General features: G+C 46.4%; 1 protein-coding gene across 3 annotated transcripts; it reads right to left on the reverse strand.

Annotated features, from left to right (window-relative positions):
* Positions 1 to 775: 775 nt before the first annotated feature.
* cep162 (centrosomal protein 162) lies at positions 776 to 21,266 on the reverse strand. 3 transcript variants are annotated; one of them, XM_060065228.1, is made up of 29 exons: positions 20,569 to 21,266; positions 19,941 to 20,109; positions 19,777 to 19,869; positions 19,266 to 19,523; positions 18,752 to 18,898; positions 13,943 to 14,126; positions 13,611 to 13,678; positions 13,442 to 13,512; positions 13,286 to 13,316; positions 13,040 to 13,129; positions 12,714 to 12,899; positions 12,271 to 12,355; positions 11,846 to 12,092; positions 11,251 to 11,485; positions 11,016 to 11,161; positions 10,261 to 10,506; positions 9,470 to 9,601; positions 9,267 to 9,379; positions 9,044 to 9,143; positions 8,692 to 8,818; positions 6,514 to 6,677; positions 5,371 to 5,475; positions 4,586 to 4,828; positions 4,005 to 4,199; positions 3,305 to 3,837; positions 2,522 to 2,663; positions 2,319 to 2,417; positions 1,693 to 1,827; positions 776 to 1,318 (listed from the first exon to the last, which is right to left on the reverse strand). In XM_060065228.1, exons 1-29 carry the CDS (start codon positions 20,629 to 20,631, stop codon positions 1,106 to 1,108), a joined length of 4,620 nt encoding a protein of 1,539 aa, XP_059921211.1. In that variant the 5' UTR covers positions 20,632 to 21,266; the 3' UTR covers positions 776 to 1,105. The 3 variants fall into 3 exon arrangements, with proteins under 3 accessions (XP_059921211.1, XP_059921213.1, XP_059921212.1); XM_060065230.1 differs by lacking the exons at positions 19,266 to 19,523; positions 19,777 to 19,869; XM_060065229.1 differs by lacking the exons at positions 19,266 to 19,523; positions 19,777 to 19,869 and having other exon boundaries at positions 18,752 to 18,904.
* Between the last annotated feature and the right edge of the window lie 673 nt (positions 21,267 to 21,939).

Here is a 21,939-nt window from a genome sequence, read left to right on the forward strand (position 1 = left end):
CCTGTGTGAGTTGGCGTTCTCCACTCTTGTTTACATGAAGAACGTTCTTCATGTAAACAAGAGTGGAGAACGCCAACTCACACAGGTAGGTGGTGGGGAAATGAAGAAGTTGGTCGATAGCGTGGTGGGAGATGGTTGGATATTCTGATGCACAAACCAACCAAAACTGATCGAGTGTGAGCTCACTAAATTTCAGTTTCAGCGTGCGGTCCGCACGGAGCTCTGCGCTCTCCTCTCTCTCCTTCATAGTGAGCTTCTCGTTTGAGGACTCGGACTCCTGGTTGAATGGGTCTCGGATCCAGTCATTGTCCTCGATGTACGCCACACGTGGAAAATAGCGCTCAAACCTTTAAAGGTCTGAAGGTGTTCGGCATATATAGCGCGCTCACTGGCTTTGATGTGTCAGTCTAAATTAAATTCCCACCTGCGCAACTGCGCGAACAGCGAAATGTGGGATCCTCTTTGAGGATTTTTTAAATAGTTTTTAGATAAAGAGTTTGCCTCTGTATTATGGAATGAGTGCATTCAAAGTAGTATATAGTAAATTAAAATAATTATTTTTGTATAGTTGTATACTATATTGCAGTAGGCTATGGTTGTCACAAAATCCCACGGCACACTTGGACTTGCCTCACGGCACACCAGTGTGCCGCGGCACACAGTTTGGGAACCACTAGAGCACTGTAAACCAGGCAACAGAAATTTTCGAAAAATCTTCAATAAATTCACATCATTGGATACAAACCAGTTGAACTCATGCAAAAAAAAAACACCATTTGAAGGACATATTTTATTGGCGTTTCAGTAAATAAAATAAATACTAAAGTATTTTATATACTTCAATTTGTATTGAAGTTGTCAAGAAATATTAGAAAATGTTCCAGACACAAAGGCACACATGAATGAAGGACGTTTCCAAGTAGTGTGAGTCATAAAACTCATCCATGATTGTAAAATCATGAATCACACACACAGGCACTGTTACAGCTGTTTAGGGATAAATGTGGTTAGGATGACCTCGGTAAGATTTTGAGCAAGTCTTTGTGAAACTGTAACAACCATGAATGTGATTGTGAAATGTGTGGCTCTGTATGTGTGTGAGTCATCAGCTCTTCCAGGTGGAGGGGATGTGGAGGTGGGATTCCGGGCTGGGGAACACCACCCCTTGCCTGCGCAGCTCCCGCAGGACGTCCAGGATGGAGTCCAGCTCCAGGCGGAAGGCCTCCACCTCCCTGCTCCTCCCCTGGGCCAGACCCTTCCAGCGCTCCACCTCCGAGTGCTGCTCTGACTCCACCACCTGCCTGGTCTGGCATATGAGCTGCAGGGATTGAGGGGGGAGAGAGAGACAGAGACAGAGAAAAAAACCTCTGAACGGCATTTCCTATTAATATCTCCAAATACTTAAGTGCATTTATAAAATGCTTTTCTCGCCACTGCAGACATCTATTTAATGCGTCAACTTTTCACACACACACACACACACACACACACACACACACACACACACACACACACACACACACACACACACACACACACACACACACACACACACACACACACCAAAGATAAAACCTAGCGTGCCTTCAATCAATCAGGCAAGCCACCCTGCGGCCTCTGAACTCTCCGATGTTTTCATGAGGTTCTTTCTCTGTTTACGGGGAGAAAATGAGGGGCGCTGATGCACCGTACCTGCTTCAGCTGGTCCTCCCGCTGGGTGTGTCTGAGCTCCATGCTGCAGATCTTGGCCTCCAGGCCGCGGAGGTGCCTCAGCTCGGGGCTGTGGGCCTCTCTGGCCTGCCTCAGCTCTTCCAGCAGCCTGGTTAGCTAGCAAGTCGGGTGTGTGGGAAGGACAGGTTTAACACGCATGCAGGTTCGATCGAACGGCTTTAATTTGAGTGTTATCTGTTAGAATTGCCAAAGCCATACATAATCTGGCAGTGAGGAAATTGTGCTGTGAAAATGTCCGTAAATGCTAGACAACAAATTGTGACCAGGAGTTTTAGGAATATTATATTTCTAGATATTATGGCCATCAAAACTGTGTGGGAAACTAGTTGGCAGACTGAATTATTGGAGTCAAAGCCCTCAGTGCTCTGATGCGTCTGGAAGTCCAACATCTAGAAAGCCTTGGCAGTGGATGACCTATGGTAAGTGATGCAAGACGTCATTCCTTTGCTGAACTGAGTTTAAAGTACATAAGCCCAGAGCTCAATCAACTGGAGGTCTTGGTCAAGGTTCTTGGCATTCCAAACTCTGTTCTACTACCACATGCACTGCTGCTAGGTGCTATATGATGTAATCATACACGTGCCTACCTGAGTTTGCAGCGTTTCCTCTCGTATTTTGGACACGGCCAGTGCGTCCTTGGTTGCCTTAAAGTCTTTCAACTGCTCTTTCAAATGCTGCACCACGATCTACACACAGAGCAAACATCAACACCAAAAAAACACCAGTGGACCCAAAACATGCCGCCACAGGGTCAAGGGTCAGGATTAGCCGTGCTGCGGCCTGGCCGAACCTCCTGGGTGTTGAGCCTGTTGGAGAGCTGGGCCACCCTGGATGAGGAGTGGTCCTGGGCGTGGCCGGCCCGGAGCTGGTCCATCTCCAGATGCTGATGAGCCACCAGGGAGGAGAGCTGCTCCGCTGTGCTCTCCTTCAGCCTGGGAACACACAGAGTCAAAGTGTAGACCTTTAGAAATGTGTCGGAAGAGATTCTATCATTTGGTTATTTTCTCTGTGTTTAAATGTCCAGATGGGAGCTTAGAGAGCTTTGTGTCTTTGCATTCATTTTGACTCGATTACACTTAAAGACGTGGACATTGAACTATGCTTACAACTAGCTGATACACAGTGAAATCTTTAGGCCCAGTTTTTAAGAAAATGTAATCTGTATCAAATTCATCCGGATTTGGAAATCACACGTTTTGCTATCCAGGATCACCTGATGCATCTTATATTTATGCCAGGAACATTGGATTTGATCACTGTGATCCAAATACCAAATTTCAGGATAACCAACTGAATCCACCCTTCGGATGGGATCAGGATAATCCTGTCTTTTTGGATCAAATAGATCCCAAACCGCGTTCAAAGCTTTGAAAAACCCAAAGGGCACGTTTGATCCAGATCAAATGTAGGATCGGATAACATGATCGGACCTCAGTTCGGAATCCCTCTTTTGCTTTGAAAAAAACATTTCCAAGATTTGATCCAAACCGTGATCCGGAATCTCACTGGATTACTTTTGAAAAACTGGGCCCTGGTGGAAGAACCCCAGGTCGTGCGCCTGCGGTGTGAGTACCTGCAGAGCTCCTCCCGGGCCTGGGCCAGGGCTCCGTGGGGCTCCCCTGCGTCGGGCCGCTCCTCTAGCCTCCCCAGCTGCTCTCGCAGGGCCTGGTTCTCCTCCAGCACCTCCGTGATGTGGCTGCCGGCGAAGGCGTCGGGGCGGTACGTCTTCTCGTACTGCGCGGCCGGGAACCTCTCCTCCTCCTCCCGCGCTCCCGCCTCGTCTCCCCCTCCCCCTCCGCCTACGCCGGCCCCGCCCACCCGGGCATCGCCGGACGCCGCGGCCCTGGGTCTGGCGGCGGCGTTGGCGTTGGCCGGGCGCGCCTCTCGGGACCAGGAGCCCGACAGCAGGCCCTTCCTCTCCCTCTGCAGGCGCTCCACGGTGCGGCTCAGCTCCTGCACCGAGCGGGTCTTCGCCGCCAGCTCCTGCGTGAGCCGCTCGATGCGGGCCCCGAAGGCCGCCTCGCTCTGGACCTGGTGGCGGGACGGGCTGCGCCGGGCCCGCTCTGGCTCCGGGGGCGGGGCCCGCTCTGGCTCCGGGGGCGGGGCCTGCCGGGAGAAGGTTTTCAAACAAAAGCATTGGTTGGTGTCTATTTAATAGAAGTGACAAAATGTGGACCTGAACGAGCGTGTCTGGCTCACTGCTGAGCACAACGGCCCTAGATGTGTGGCTTCAGATCCGGGGAGGGACGGCGTGAGGAAGGTGCGTGGGGTACCTTTGTGGAGAGCTGCTGTTGGAGTGACTGGATCTGTTCCTGCAGGGCCAGCTCCACGCTGCGCTGCGCCTCCGTCACACCCTGCTGCTCGCCGCCCCCGGAGGAGGGGCAGGGCGGGGGGGCCGCCCCCTCCTCCGGGTTCTGCCTCTGGACCAGCTTCTGCTCCAGCTCGGAGATCTGCTGCTCATAGTTGAGCTGGAACGCACACACACACACACACACACACACACACACACACACACACACACACACACACACACACACACACACACACACACACACACACACACACACACACACACACACACACACACACACACACACACACACACACATGTAATTAATTATATTGGTCTTCAGAAAGTGTCTTATTTTCTTTCCGTCCAATGCAACAACTACACCTTAAATAATTCACGTTTCATCACCTTTATCCCGTGCACGTATTTCCAACAACAATAAACATAATGGATGATAGAGACATCTCATTAGGATCTGCCCCAGACACATGGCGACAACTCCTTCTCTGGTCATCTGAACCCAACAGCACACCTATCCTGTTGGATTGGTGTCCCAGACCGTACCTTGATCCTCTGGAACTGTTGCTCCATGGCTCGCAGGCCCCGCTTGGCCTCCTCCTTATGACCGTCCAGCTCCGCCTCCAGACGCTCCACCTTGCGCTCCAATAGGCCGGTGACCTGAGTGGGCGTGGCGGTGGTCGTCGTGGGGTCTTCGCCGGCCGGGCCGCTCGCTGAGGCGGCGGCGTAGATCAGGGCGGGGAGGGAGTTGGGCTGGCGCCGTCGCAGGAGGTCCTCCATTACCTTGACCTGGTTGGGGGGGGGGGGGTGGATCACAAACACAAAGGGATGGGGAAAAGAAGGGGTCACTAATGGGGCTAAGGTCGTTTAAAGGCCCAGCGAACCCGACATCCTGTTGTTGTTCTTTTTTTAAACATCTTAGTATGTTTTCTTTGATCTTAAACTTTGTAACCTATGCTATTTAGTCAACGTTAATGCAATAATGGCGTGATGCAGGAAAGAAAAACGCTCTACGCGGCTCCGAACTTTTCGTGAAGTCCTCAGTGCCCTTTGGAGGCACTTCAATGTCAACTCAATCTGGGGAGTAGTTTTTGTCGATAGCTAGGTCAGAGAAGGTCAATTAAGCTACTCTGACACTTGCAGGATAACGACACGGTGTGTGGTGCACTTCATACACAAGATTGCTATTTATGACCCTGTCACTCAGGGACGCTAAAAACAGTATCACAAAGTTGCAGTAACCATGGGGATAACACCTCCCCGACCTCTTAGTATTCTCAGACAAAATGGGTTCGCTCACCCTCTACTAAATGTTTTTTTTGTTGATTTACCTGTCGCTCCAAGGCCTGGATCTTTTTAGCGTCTCCGGTCTTCTCCTTGGCCTTGGTGTGTTGCTGACTGCTGCTTTTCCTCACCTCTATCTTTAGGTTTTCTAACTGGAGCGGCACAAAAAACAAGAAACATTGTTAACCGTTCTGTTTTTATAGGATTTGTCTTGTGTCTCACTACGGGCAAAACCAGCAACAAAATCTTTACTGAACTTCAACCCATTCATTTTGAATCCACAAAGGTTTTGGCATCGATATAAAAAAAAAAACATTACCGCAAAATCTGTAGAAAATATGATTTTGGATTACTGAAAATGCTATGTGTTTTAAACAGATTGAAGATGGCCCTTTAAACAGCTTTCAGTCGTAACATATTCGTGTTTTATTCCCTTCACTTCAGCACACAAGAAGTTTCCTAGCACAACTCCATGGAAGCTCCCTACAGAGGTGAAAAATCGGCTTGCACTGATGTACTGTAATATGGCAGCAGTGCTCAATATCAGAAAGCCTTTCAGAATCTAATCGCCTCTCTGTGGTGGTAAGATGGCCGGGTTGATTGACTACCCAGTGTGTCTGGAAATAGACTGAGTAACTATACGCCCTCACCCAGTCCCCAGTAACCATGTTGTTATGTTGGCCGCCTACTGTCTGCCTTTGTTGCCTGTATCTGTAAGAAGTAAGCTTTAATATTGTTTGACTGATTTACAATAAAAGACCAGCCCAATACCAGCCCAATGGCAACAGAAGACCAGCCCAGTACCAGCCCAATACCTGCCCAGTACCAGCCCAATACCAGCCCAGTACCAGCCCAATACCAGCCCAGTACCAGCCCAGTACCAGCCCAGTACCAGCCCAATACCAGCCCAATACCTGCCCAGTACCAGCCCAATACCTGCCCAGTACCAGCCCAGTACCAGCCCAATACCAGCCCAGTACCAGCCCAGTACCAGCCCAATACCAGCCCAGTACCAGCCCAGTACCAGCCCAGTACCAGCCCAATACCAGCCCAGTACCAGCCCAGTACCAGCCCAGTACCAGCCCAATACCAGCCCAGTACCAGCCCAATACCAGCCCAGTACCAGCCCAATACAGACCAAGTAGACTTGAACCCTGGAGCCATCACCCCACCACCGCCCTCCGGCCCACCTGCTCCTTGAGCTGCCGGGTCTCGTCGCTGGCGGCCCTCAGCCGGGCGGCATCGCGGTCCAGGAGCTGCTGGTTCTCAGCGTACCAGTGGAGCTTCTTCTGCAGCGCGGCCACCTCCTCTCTGTGGCCGTCCCCCCGCACGCCCAGCACAGCGCCGGGGTCACCTGGTGGGCAGGACCACACACCCACACACACGCGCACACACACACACACACATACACAAACGCAAGCGTACACACACACACCCGCAAGCGTACACACACACACACACAAACACACGCAAACATACATTCCGTACACACACATGCATGCACACACACACACACACACACACACACACACACACACACACACACACACACACACACACACACACACACACACACACACACACACACACACACACACACACACACACACACACACACACACACACACACACACAAGAAGACACACGCGCATAAACACACACAAATATATCCACAGAAATGCACATACAATCAAGAAGTCGACTTTGCCGAAGATTGCTTTGAAGCACGTACTGCTGTGCACTTTGGGTAAAGATTAAAAACAACAACAACCACAACCGTACAGGTATATATAGATTAAGATGTGCTCATTTAGCCCAGTTATCTCCACTTGTCCTGGTGTGTCTTGTATTGAATTCGTTGTACAGCCCATTGTGATTGTTTTCCAATAGAAAAACAAAAGCTCTTTCTTGTAGCAGTGGTGCTGTGAGTCGGTAACCTAGCAAACACTATGGGGGCCCGGGGGGCATGCCCCCCCGGATGAAAATTTAAAAAATAACACTTTAAATGGTTAATTCTGGTGATATTTTTTTGGGAAACATGCACAGATTGAGGTTCCAAATATGACATTACAACCAACAGAGTCAAGGTGTCTGCAGAGACCAGATCATTGTGCAAATGTGCCTTGAACTTGCTAGAAACCTTTTCTTTTGTAGTGGCGCTGACAATCCAGCAGTAGCGGTGCGCCGCTGCTGAATGCATACAGGGAAAACACTAATATATATATAATATATAAATGATCACACAAAACATTCATGCAGGAGCCATTCATACACGTTTGAACTAAAACAAAGGTCTGAAGAAACTCAAAGACACAAAACTGATGAAAGGAAACAAAAACTAAATGGCTTCTAATCAAAGACATACCTAACGGAGTAAACGGATGGCTTCTAATTAAAGACATACCTAATGGAGTAATGGATTGCTTAGTGAGATTAAGTCAACAGATTTAAGCGAGTACACAGTACAGCTGTGGTGGTTGGTGAGACAGGCAGTCCACACACATCCACTCCAGGCTCCAATTTTAGCCGACATTTGTTCTCATCTGTGTTTAAAAAATCCCTTTCATCTCCATCCTGTCCGGGCTTTGTGAGGGGGCGGATCAAGTCAGTGTGCATCAGCCCATGATCTCGAAACTGGGTAGGTGGGGAGACCTCTGATGTCTTTGTACAATAATGAAATAAATGCTTCATCCTTAGCTCTTAGAAGACGCCCCGTAAACAAGCTGACCTCCTAATCCAATACACACACAGAAATGAATGCTTTCATGACTCATTGCCGTTAAGAAGCACTCATCCTGCTTCAATGGTGGGAGCAATCCGAGTTCACTCTGTTTTTCTGAACTGGTTTGGTTCTTGTGTAAGTTTGCAGCGCCGGCATTTTGATGTGTTCCATTAAGCTTTTCACTCTGGTATTAACCAAACTTTAAAACTCCTTTGAAAACTTGACCTTCACCGGCATGATTAGATCATTTTGTTTAAATATCCTCGTGTCTGAAAGCTCGTTTTTCACTGACAATTTGCAGATGGCTGGAACTTGGCATGTACATCAGTCAACCATCATATGGCTTCATTATGACAGCTAATAGCTTCTTTAATCCGCTTTAGCGTAGGTTTTTACCTTACTGTTGGCAACATTCAGTGTCTGTAAAGTGTAGAGTTTAAACTACTCAATTGGTGCATTCCAATATTCAGTAATAAGACATCTGCCATAATGGAAGCCTGAATGTCGTGTTTTGGGGTGCGCACAAAAAACTGCTTACTGTCCTCCTGCTTGACCACTCACTGCTACTGCCTATCTCTTTGGGGGTATGCTGAAGTTTTTCGACCGCGCCCTGTGTTTGTTTCATGTGTGTAGTGTGAAGCCGCACCTGAGGATGAGAGAACCTGGGCCTTCAGCAGGTCTTTCTCCTTCTTCATCAGCTGGAGGTCCACCTCCAGGGCCTGCTTCTGCTGCCGGAGGCTGCGGCTCTCCTCTGACCACTTGGCTTCGCTCTTCTGCATGAACACAAACGCGTGCACGCCCATACACACGCACACACACACACACACACACACACACACACACACACACACACAAACACACACGTGGACGCACATACACACATAAACACACGCTCGCACGTATACATAGCACACACACACACAACAGCATTAGAAATACAAAATTAATTGTATGGCAGTGGAGCTGCAGTTGGGTGGAGGGTTTGTGTTGCTGCGCACCTGAATAACCTCCATGTGAGTCAGGAGCTCTGTGATGCGCTGGGTGTGCTCCATTGGGCAGGCATTCAGTGGCGTCCCTGGCATGTTCTTCAGCTGCTCTCTGGAAGGTTATTAAAAAAAACGATGCATTTGAAGTTTGGATTAAGTCCTTTTTTTTGGCGGGGGTCCATCAACAACATGAACACTTGTGCCCTAATACCGCATGCTCTCCATGTGAACTCACTTTGCAAGCCGTAGCTCGTTCAGCAACCTCTGGTTCTCTGCAAACATGGCCTCTTCTGTGGCTCTACTCCTAGTCTGCTGGGCCTTCATCTCCCAGCAAAGCTTCTCGTTTTCCTGGGAAAAACGATATAGATCAGTTACATTTTGCTGCGCCTATAGTATGAAAATAAGAGTCCCTGTATGAGCCTCCAGTCAGGAGTTCACCTTGTGGTACCCCTGGATGATGGTCTCTTGCTGCTGCACTTCCTTCTCCAGGAGTTGGAGCCTGTCCATGGTCATCGGGTCTGCAGCCTCGCCCCACCGCTGGCCCCCCTGGCTGGACTCGGCCTTGCGCAGCTAGAACAGAGTTTCAGCAATGGTAACCGTGAGGCCATCCTGATCTCTGAGTTCACATTCTGTTTCTCCCTGCAGTTGGGCCTCGAACGCATGAAAGCCTCTCCGAAAAATGACAACATGATGTTTAAAGAGGGTCTGCCGAATACAAAGAAAAACATGGCGCAGCCCAGGGAAAGTGTAGAAATCAACCAAACAACTTTTTAATCGGATCTAGCAAGAGCAAAGAGAGCAGGAGCGTCACTTGGTTTATTTAATCTGATTGGCTTGAGGTTTTTGAACAACGCAAGGCCACGCCCATATGTTGACCTCAATTACACATATGGGCGCAACACACACTTGGAAAACTGGATTGTGCCACAAAGCTAAGTCAAGACGAAGCTTTGCTATCAACTAAGATGAACACAGGTTTGTGATGTCATGAACTTGGGTTGATAAAATAGGGTTTGGGACCCCTTCAGGGTCAGAAGGGTTTGTTTCAAGGGATGCATTGGCTGGATGCACCTGACCTGAAGGTATCTTTTAATATTTATTTATTTTTACAAAGTACAAAAGGTCAAGTATTGGTTACGTTAGTCTGCCGTCTGCAAAGCGGATAGAGAGGGAGAAATAGGAACATACGTACATGTGTACATATCTGTGCTGGTGTGCTTACTCATTACCTTGCTCTGCAGAACATAGTTCTCCTGTTTGACAGCACCGAGGTCTTCCCTGTGCTGCATCTCCACCTCCTCCAGTCTCAGGTGAAGGTCTCTCTCCTTCTGGGCCAGGTCTCTCTCCCTCTGGGCCAGGTCTCTCTCCCTCTGGGCAAGGTCTCTCTCCTTCTGGGAAGGATGGTCTATCTGCTTGTGGGACAGGTGGTCTATTTCCTTGTGGGCAAGTCCCTGGACCATAGAGCCCTCCTCAACCTTTAAAGAGAGAGTGTATAAAAGAGTGGAGGATTTTGAAAATAAACAACCTACCAAAAACGTAATCTCTATCTCTTCGCCCTTCCTCTCTGTGTTTTATAGCCACCAATCAGGGAAGAGATCCCCTTATTGGTTGAAAATTAGCAAAGAGCCGTCTTCAATCTAAATTGTCTCATAATGAGGGCTCAGTCGACTGATGCACATATTCTCCCAGAGCATTTCACTCTGTAAGAATGTGCCATTTAGACTTTTAAATCAGAACTCTTGAATCTAACCTTCAGCCCCTTTTAGTCACCACTCACATCCTCTGTGCCAGCAGAGGTAACATAAGATTTTTTACATTACATTTATTCAGCAGACACTTTTGTCCGAGGCAACTGACAATAAGTGCACTCAACAACGAAGAGAAAACCCAAAAAGTGCAATCATTAGATCACATAAAATGCAAGTGCTTTCAGTGCTACTATGAAAAAACAAGAGATCAAGGTGACACCCAGAAAGATGGTTACATTGCTGTCTGAAAGCCCCTTGACTCCTGTGGCCACGTCCCTGCGAGCGTTGACATCCCAGGTAGCCGTGGCGACCTGCTGTTGGAGGAAGGCGGCGAAGGACTGGACGGACGCGACCAGGTCGCCGCTCACCTGAAGACCTGCGTCTGCAAGCACACGGGTAACAGAGTCTAAAAGACAGGTGATCGACACAAAGACAGCAAGGCTCGGTGCTTGTTTTAACATTGATAGTTACTCTCAGGGATGCCCTTGATTGGCGGGGGGCTGTGTTGCACCCGAGCGACTGGCTTCCTCTGGGTGGGAGGCGGAGATGCTTTCCCCTTGACCGTGGGCCTGTTGGGTCTGGAGAACCTGCAGGCCATGGCAGAGCGGCCCTCCTCCTTGGCCTTGGAACCCCGCAGGGCGGAGGTTACCGTTGACTTCCTGGTGGACGACAGAGAGGGCCGGCCGGCGGTGCCACCACGGGGCTTCTGAGAGGACCGAAGAAGTGTTTACACATGGATACGTTGGGATTCATGCGCAGAATATTGGAATATGTTATTATTGTGAGGAAATGATTGGATGGATAACTTTCAACAGCAACGTATCAAAAAAGAACAAACTAATCCAACTTAAGGGCATTTGTGAGGCTTTCTTCTGTGAGTGCAATTGGACATGCTTGCACATACTTGATTGTCAAGATACAAGATTGTCAGTATAGTTAAGCAATGCATAATAATCACCAGGTATTAGCATGTTAGCATGCAAGTTACGCCGTGTTGTGCAAGACATCTTGTTTGCTCATGAGCGTGTTCATGGTACCTTTAGAAAGAGACTCGGAGAACTCTCACCTGCTTAGCTCTGCTGGCCTGTGTGGATGGGATGGGACTCTGGCTGTGGTGTTCCCGGTCCTGGTCTTCCATCAGCCGCTCCACCTCCTCTCTGATGCTCAGCGGCTGCCTGCGGAGAGGGGTGTCTGGGGACAGGGACCCGGAGGACCGCCGTTCTCGCCACGGCTCTGCCACAGGGCCCGACTTCACGCCCGCGTGCCTCGGCTCAGCGCTGCCAGGCCTCAGGTCCAGGCCCGTCCCTGGGCGGCTGTGTACAACGACAACAGCCCACAGCAACACTGATGAGCCAAAACAAACAGCTCTCCCATGATACACGCCTCAGAGCCTTTCCTGGTTAGACGGATTAGAAGACCCGAACACAATCAAGATGTTGAACTAAATAGCATTCGGAGGAGATCTGGAGCCAGCAGTGTGTTCATTGTCACCTGCTGGGCTTGAGGGGCAAGCCTTGGATGTAGTCGCTTGTCTCCGGTCGGATCGGCCTCATCAGCTCTTCAGCGGTGGGCAGCTCTGAAATGCAAACGACCCCATGATCAGCATCTAGGTGAGTCCTTGGTTTATTTTTTTAAATAGGCGACTCACGGGATCTCTCCCCTGATTCCTTGTAGGCCTACCAGATTCTTTCAAAGTGACATGTACGTATGTGTATGCAGACCCTTGTATCTTACCCCTTCCTGTCATTCAGAGGGTCCACGGATGCTTAAACTTTAAGCATTGCATGAAAACAAGTCCGGGCCAATTTAGTGCACCGCAGTGCTAGAGAAATCATGCCGCTACTCTTACACGGCTAACATGAAATATAGCACGACATACAAAATAACAATCATTCAAGGCCCCTTGGGCGGTTTTACTTTCGATCCCCTCTCACCCGACCCGTTGGTAGAGGCTGGGAGGAGGTCTCCCCGGGACTGTTCCAGGGGGGAGGCAGAGGTAGAGGGTCTGCTGCGCCGGCCGTCTACCCTATCCTCCGTGACGCCCGGAGCATCGCTTATCTGTCTGTAGGCCTCTTGGAGAGCCTCCATCTCACTACCACAGCTCTGTCCATAAGACTGACCTGAGAGAGAGAGAGAGAGAGAGAGAGAGAGAGAGAGAGAGAGAGAGAGAAGGTTGTATTGAACTTAATTCAGCCGATGCTTTTATGAAGCCACTTGAGTGAAGGTTGCTTCGTGGTGTGTTAGTAGGAGCAGGATTTGCCTTTGTCCGACGAGAAGGCCGGGTCCTTCCCTCGTAGCTGCGTGGACGGGGCCCTTCTGTCGTTAGAGTCAAGAGAATCGTAGAGAGATCCTGAAAGAGAGGTAGTAATTTCCTGAAGGTAAGTAAAACCCAACCTAATGAGATTCTCTCATCCAGAATGTTATAGGAGTGTCTCTAGTTAGGCTATTCAGACTTAGAATAAGACATCGATTAATACAGAACTCGCGCAAAGGAATCTTTCTTTACCTTTGGCATCCAAGGAAGATATTGGTGGCATCTGAAAAAATAAAAATAATAATAATAATTGATCACGCCACCACATCCGTGGGATATATAGGACACATCAAAGTACAGTCCAATGGCACGGAATATCCTCCCAGCCACAGCTGCTCCCTAACGCACCGTCTCTGCAGGCTCCTTCTCTTTCTCGTCTTCTTCAAAGTTATCACTGTAGTCGGGGGAGTCTGCACACGCTGAAGGACATAAGACACCGTTCACAAGGTTCAAACGTGTTCATGGGGAGAACCGGGATTTGAATGTAAATTCAGTGCAGGCCTTTTTTTTTTTTTACCTTGAGAGATCCCTTCAGTGGCTGGCTTTTCATCCTCCTCAGATCCCTCCCCGGCCTCCTCTGGTTTCCTAGGAAGAGCACACCGACGCTAACTTTAGAGGCCCCCGGAAAAAGAGACAGCCCTCCCATCTTTGAATGCACAACAGAGACAGTGAAAAATGGCAGCAGCGTCTGTTTGATCGGCAATGTGTGTTTGTGTGTATGTGTGTGTCTTCGCAGCCTTGGGGTGTGTAAGGATGTGTGTTACTGTGTGCCTTTTCGAGTGTATTTCTTTGTTTGTGTGTGTGCGTGTGAGTGTGTGCGTACGTGCGTGCGTGCGTGAATGTGTGTACCTAAGGCTCTGGGCGGGGGTGGACCTCGGGGAGTCCAGGTCTCTGTTGAGGCGGGAGTAGTCCAGGGTGGACGAGGCCCCCGCCTCCAGCTGTGCAAAGAAGCGGGCCTTCTCTTCCTCCTCCTCCAGGGTCTCCAAGCCCGGCCCTCCTGGGGTCAGGTCAGGCCCCGATGCCAGCATTGAGTCTGGACCGACACACACACACACACACACACACACACACACACACACGCACACACACACGCACACGCACACGCACCATTACAATTTAGACTGATTGCATTAGCGCGAATGCAATCACATCAGATCTGATGCATTAGCCCCGTTATCTCGTAATATGTTAAAAAATTTATTTCACATTTAAATTCTGAAATTATATATATCCCGGGTTTGGATCGATCAATTTCGGAGACCGCTTATCTCTTTATGAAAAGGTGTCATAGGTTAGGAAAATTAGAGCCCGACAGGACCAAACAGTAGACATCAATAATGGCACTAATCACATTTCAAAACGCCTACATTATACCTACTTCGTATGCGACCCAAACACAAAATAGAAAAGGTACATTAATATTTGATCACTTTTATTTTTTTGTGACGTCACTATTCTTTCCGCAAAACTTAACTTTTTTTTTTACCGCTCGTCTGCTTGGTTTTGCTCATTGTTAGTTTAGTGCAGTTTGTAGATTGTTTTTGATTGCAGTGTTGCACGTGTTTGTATGAGGCCTAACGGGGGACGACTAAACGACTGACTTTACTAACGCTGCGGACGGCTACAACACCGACGACCTGTCTGAACACTGGGAAGGAATACATGCTCTGGAAACTGGACGCAAAATGGAAGAAAACCTGCAACTATTGGGAATGTTCAACGTTTGGGTAAAATTGGAATTGTTGAAAGCAAACAAGTTAAATGGTAAGTAGACAGACCAATTGGCGAATGCAACTATTTTCGCCAATTGCTTTTTTGTTTCACAGCACCAATGGACTGCAGAACATCCCTAGTGGAAATGACATCGGTGCAATTCTGCATTTTACAATTTGGTGGCACAGCACCTTCTGCAGATGCTTCTTCACCTCCCTCAGGAATCCACAATGAACTTGAAATGCGAACGAAAAACCCAGAACGGATGTCTGGCAAACCGAAATTAGGGCGAGTGTGTGAAGTTGTGACCTCAAACTTCCACAATGGGAAGTGCTTTGTTTTCGTTCCACCCTTAACCCCACTGGACCCTTTTGTGTTTGAAAAGCTGTCGGACTGACTACACTGACTAGACGAATGACTGTTGGCACGTTATGGTTTGGTTTAAATTGTTGGTTTTTGGCTTGGTAGGTTTGAATTTAAGAGATGGATTAGATGATGATTTGCACATAAACACAGTAGGCCTACTCAACATTCACATTCAGTGCTGCTTGATGACTTTAATGTGGTTTTATTCTGTGCAATACGATTTTTAATTCTTTGCAATGTGGTTTGATTCTATTCAATACGATTTTAATTTTTTGCAATGTCGTTTTATTCTATGCAATACGATTTATTTTCAATTCTATACGCTACACGATTTTTAAATATTCTCAATTCTATGCACTACGATTTTAATTCTTTGCAATGTGGTTTTTATTCTGTGCAATATGATCTGAAATATGTGCAGTGCGGTTCCTGTATGATTTGCCTCTGGCGGTGTCCTTTTTGGTTCAATCCATGTAAACGCAACTAAAATCGGACCTGATCGGGTTTCATATAGTAGAATTAAGACCTAGATTATTTGATTGATGGTCTCATTAAATCGTGCATATATACATTCAATCGGATTATGCGTTCTGCGCAGAGGAAACTCGCCTCATGCTGTACCAGTTAAAAGACATGCACATTTTACAGTTCATGGATGGGAGGAAGACTAGAACTGATTTATTAAAAAAAATTAAATGGGTACAAAGCCACCTATCGTACCGGGGTAGGGCTGCACGATATGGGCAAAATATGATATCCCGATATTTTTTGGCTGAATGGCGATATACGACGATATTTTCTATAGAGTGGGTTAGATGGTTTTTTTTGTAAGTCAAAAGCCACATGTGAGATGTTGCAAGCACTTTTATTAAAACATAGGTCAGTATGACTGCAACGTGTGATTATTTTCAACAGAATTGAATGAACATGTTAAAAAAAAAAGGGACGTTTTTCACCTTCCTCACAAAATAATCACCTATGCAAAACAATGTAAAGCTGTAGGTTACACACATTAGCTACCATTAAGAGCATTGGCTTCGTCGCATTGTCCTGCGTACTACGGTGAGGGTTTCAGTGCGCCGTAACTTTAATCCCCCGCCCCCTCCCTTCTCCGTTCCATTTGGGAACATGTTTGGTTTCATTTCGCTTGTTTCGTATATTTTAATTAATTAAGAGCGTCACCAGAGGGCGCCCCCAACACATTTGCCGAGCGCCGGCCCTGGTTTCGGGGCAGAAGAAACTGTCGCGGCCGGTGATGCAGCAGCACAGCCACGGAGTTTTACGCATTCCCCATACTGCACTTTGTGCCGCTGCTGTAAATTCTTCAGACCGATTCAAATGTTCAATAAAGTAAATCTGATCATCAAAAAAATCTAGCACTCAGCTTGGTTTATCAGCAAATTGTAGATGTGTTCCGGTCCTCCAGAATAAACGTCAATAGTGCTGAAGAGCGCTGCTCAGATGACTACTACCCCGCCCCCTTCCAATTTTTAGATTGGAAACGGATGACCTGTTAAGATGCTAGGGTGATCAACTTCCAGTAGCGGTACCGTATCCCCAATGTCATGTTGCAGCATGTCAAACCCAACACTAACATTTCGGGAATCTTTCAGTGCATCTTGACAATGGCACTGTTTGATACATTTACACTTGGTTGGGACAATGTATACAATTATTCAATCGATACCATCTCAAAAAATGCTCTGTGTGTGCTTAGTCAAGCTGATATGGGCTAATGCTTAAGAATTGTAAAAATGAGTAATCGCCCTTCCCGGTTACCCAATGCTTGCTTCCATCCTTTGTATATTTTTTTTGATCTACCCCTGGTGTATATTTTTTTCCCTTCTTGCTATGAGTAATTTCCACTTGGGATCAACATTTTTTTCAGGTGACCATGGAAGAGCAGATGGCTGTGCAGTTGCCATGGTGCAGAGACCCAGGTGAAAACTTTGATAAATGGATACTTCATTCTTAAATGGACCAAATGGCAATAACATAATCCCTCCCAGTTTTCATAAAAAGGTCGAAGACTCTCTCGGAATAGCTCAACTGACTGGCATCAATTATACATATCAATTTATTTATGAAACATGGTAATCCAGCACTGACTTAATGTTGTTGCCGTAATGACTTGAAGCCTTTTCTCTACTGTAAATCGATATAAAATCCAACCCAAATTACTGAATGTAATGACCTATGTTTGACGCCAGATGGTGCTGTTGCTGCATTTAGGAGTCTTTGATTGGCCTTCACGTTTGGTGATCAAAATGTCTTCTAAATCGGCCATCACAATGTGAGACTGACTTTACTTTTCCCCTTCAATTTATTTCAGAGTACGATGACCGAACAGTTGATCTACATTACAACAGTGGCCTACTCCCCATCCAACCTGAGGATCCCTGGCTACACCTACAATCCAATCTATGCCAGACATAACCACTCGGAGCTCAACAACTCTGCCTCCTCCATGTTTAGATGAATGATTTATAAATTGTATTTCTGTGTCCTCAACTATTGTATTTCTAACCTAGTTACCTCGGAACGCTCTAAGGGAGCGACTAAAGGGACAAAGCTGGAGCAAACCTGAGCTTAACAATCTCTCTTTCTAATGTCCTAAATTGAATCATATAAAATGCCTAAAGTAACTTGTCCAACAAAACAAAGCCAACCTAATGCCCAAACTTAAACATCTAACTAAAGATCTCAAATGCCTAAACTCTCTTACCTCAACCTAACCCCTAAACATAACCATCTAACTAAAGATCTCAAATTCCTAAACTCTTGCCTTAACCTAGTACCTAAACTTGACCATCTAAAAGGCCTAAACCTAGCCTAGTACCTAAACTTAACCATCTAACTAAACATCCCTAATACCTGAACTCTTTCCTAATACCTAAACAATCTTTGATGCCTAAACTTGACCAAACACCAATAATAAAATTAACATCCTTAATCTTAAACCCAAACCAGCCTTGTCCCTGGGTCGCTCCACTGTGTTCCTTTTAAAAGGCATCTCTTTTCCCCTGCAACTGTTTTATTCCTTGAGGACTTTGTATTTGAAAACTTGTTTCATTAATAAAGATACTTCATCTTTAAAGACTTGTTTTGGGAAATTGGGACAGCTGTGAAGCGTCCTTACTTGTGAGTGACCGATCTGACGATATAAATTTAAGGATTATGAAGCCAATAAAATAAGGCCGGATATGTGAAAAGACAAGGTAGACAATGATCGAGGAGTCAAGGAGTGGATTGGTAAATATCTAACATGGAACCAAATGCCTAATTATTTGATCTGTTACCAGGCTATCGAATTAGGGGACTCTGAAGTACCATACAGTGTTGCATGGATTCTTGCTAGATTGCATTATGGCTGAGGCCGTTAATTTGAAGAATATGAATAAAAAGTATTTGAAGTGGATTGTTTAATGTCTTTCAAATTTGCTACAATAGGGAAATCTGTTTTGAATGCATCTAGGTGAAGTGGTTACTGGTTCTTTAAAACAAAAAATAAAAGGCTATGTAGAAATACTGACCACTATATTTTCTGTTTAAAACAAATTGTAAAAAAAAATCACTCACCCTCAGGCTCTTGTCTAACCCTGCTGGGCACACCTTGTTGGCGCTCCTCGTCGCTGAAGGCCATTTGACCTAGAAACTCTTCTTCCTCCTCCTCTCTGATTGGCTGGGATTTCCTGGAAGACTTCTGGAATGATCTCCTGGATGACCCTGGTTCTCCAGAACAAAAGAGACATACTTCAGAAGACCATAGTAATGGCTGTGATGTGAAATTTGTATTTGGGGACAGCTGGGGGTTAACAACATGAATAGTGAAAGATGAGTCATTTGTGTTGCGTCCTAGCCATAGCCAACAAAGAACGAAGGCGACTGCTACTGTGGAGATAAATCAGGACACAAATTACAAGCTGGTGAAATGTATATTCATAAAAGCTGTAGTTCGTAAATGGTGACAAAGAAGTCCTTATTAGAGGAAAAAGTAGAAAAGGTCTTGATTCAAGTCTAATCTAATAAAAGGGGGTTCTGGTTCTACTGGGCTAATCTAATAAAAGGGGACGCTTGTGAGGCTATAGGTTACCATCTTCATCGCTGCATTGGGATTCGCTTTCCCTGTCCGGTAGCATTTCATCGCAAGAGCTCAACTTATTGGGAGAAGCATCTCCTGGTGGGCTATGGGAGCTTCTTGTTTGTGTGACGCTCCCCTGACTACCAGATCTGGAGTCTCCGTCTGGACGCCAGGACTCCCTTTGAGGAGCCTCCTGCTTGGGTTTCTGTATTACAGCTTTGGTGTTGCGTGGTTTGGGGATGGGCTTATAAGGGGGCTCTGGGCTGACCGCTGTCCGAGGAGTTTAGGGCAAAGTGCATGCAAAAGGAATGGAGAAGAAAAGCTGGTGAAAACAAGTTGGAAAACACTTGATCACTAGGACAGGGGTACTGACAAATAAGGGTATTTCTGTTGAAGACCAATGATTCCTAATGCATATTATCAGGTGGGATGCAGACCGCAACACTTTGTTTTATTTTTATTTTTTAGGGTTCTCTATTGGGAGGTTTATGTACCAACTACTCTCTAAACTAAAGTCATATACCCTGTTGCGGTAGGCCTGGCTTGTCTTCATCCTCAGTGTTTTCAGCCCCTGGCTTTTTGACCTTTATAAATCTACCCTTGCCAAATTTATTTTCTGGGAAGGAAGATGAAAGAAAAGTCAGTAGCGAGTACAACCGACTTATAACTGGACTTTTTAAGGATTACCTCTCCCAGTTCCTCCAGCGTTATCATCATAGTCCTCATCTTGCCACCACGGCCGGGAGCTAATGGCAGCTTTCTTGGCTGGCCTCTGGCTACTGGTCTTTCCCAGGCTATCCAGAACACTGGTCCTCTTAGCAGATCCACCCACATCTCCAGACTCATCTGAAAAAGACTGATTCACGGCAACTGGTGTAAGATGGCTGCCTAAATAGTGTAGTAAATTATATTGGTAAAGCCCTTATTCAGTCTTAAAGGGATGCACATGAGTCATTTTATTCGACCACCCTAACCCTAGCTACCATAACGAGCAAGGTAAAACTACCATGGTCACCAAATGATGATGGAACGCCCCCTTCCAGAGATGGTTATGGAGGCCATACTATAGGTCTGTCCAATGGGTGCCATAATCGACAGACAATGGTAGCATGTAAATCAACAGTTTAATTAAATCTAATAACAACATTACCAAATAAAGGACTTAACAATTGTACCATGCCATACTTTCAGATGTTTGGTTTGGTTTCTGCCAGATAATAATAACGGAAGCAACAACAGCACACCTACTCTCTGGCGGAGAGTTGTTATAGCATTCATCTGAAGGCTGAACTGTTTATTAGCCTGTTGTGTTTACCTCCTTCAAGAACTGCTCAAACTGTTCGTCAAGCTCCTCATTGGTCATTCGATGAGACGCCATCTGTATGCTTCCTGAAGGACAGAGCTCATGTAGACAACATCGGTTTGTAGTAACGTTAGTAACGTTATAGTAGTAAGGGTGATTGAATTCTACATACTAGCCCACCATAATTGGGAGACCAGGTTTACTTTGGAGACATTCAGTATATGTAACAATCAACTAATAACTTTACATCAGCACATGGTGGTAAATGTAACATTAGTGAATGAGGTCAAGGTTACATTAAGTTATCGGAGATAGGTTAAAGAAGTGGTCAAAACATGTAGACTTCTGATATCGCAGAGTAGTTAATCAGAGCTAGGGTTGTTTCTCCTCCAGCAGAACAGTTCTACACAATAGTCAGACATTAACTGAACAGACATTAAACTCAACAGCGTTCCTCATGTTGGTCGATCACCTAGCAGACTCAGTGGGTAACGTTAACTCGCCTAGCTACCTCGCCAGTCACAGTCACTAGTCGACCAGGATCGACCAGAGGATTATCATTCAGTAGTTGGATGTAATTCGGGTTATGTTGCACGAAAACAAAACTCACCAATTCATTAGAAAAGAAGGCTCGATAGCGCTTTATTGTAAAATGTGTGTATAGTTACAGTTCCCGCGACATAAGCCGGGATAACAACATTGATCTGATTGGGTAGAAAAATGCGTCACAAAAACGTCCAGCCAATGGACGAGCAAAAGGGTTTTCTCAATGGTGCTGAACATAACGGCGCTGCTCTTGGATAGAATGAGTGACTGTTGATTCAGAAACACTAGTCGTTTCTCCTTTTGAATCCATTTCAAACAATTCAGTTAGCAAGTCGACCAGATTTGAATTACTATCCTAATTTCTGAAATAATTTTGCAGGCTGTTGTGTTGTGTTGTGTTGTGAATATTTTAGCTTTTTGTGTATTCTGCAATTTCGTGTTATGCACCACAGAACTATCTGTATTATTGTTTAGTCGTTTTTAATAGTAAAACTGTTGTTACAATTGATTAATTCAGTCAGAATTATGAGAAGTATTATAACCCCCCCCCCCCCCCCCCCCCCCCCACAAACACACATCCCCACACACACACAAACACACACCCCCACATCCCCACTTTCCCCAGATCAAATTGTAAATGTGTTTACAATGTAGGATATATTTCAGGCTATACTTGGAATGTTATTAGGTTATGCATATAGTTCAAGGTTATGATGCTTAATAATTTAATGTTTTCAATGAACCCCAACGCCCAACAAACTCTTACTCAAACCGAGGTTAACAGTCAGCTACAGCAAATGATTCTGCAAAGATATTATCTGTTCTCTTTCTATTACT

Source organism: Gadus macrocephalus, chromosome 11 (assembly GCF_031168955.1).
Source record: "Gadus macrocephalus chromosome 11, ASM3116895v1".
In the NCBI taxonomy this organism is placed as follows: Eukaryota; Metazoa; Chordata; class Actinopteri; order Gadiformes; family Gadidae; genus Gadus; species Gadus macrocephalus.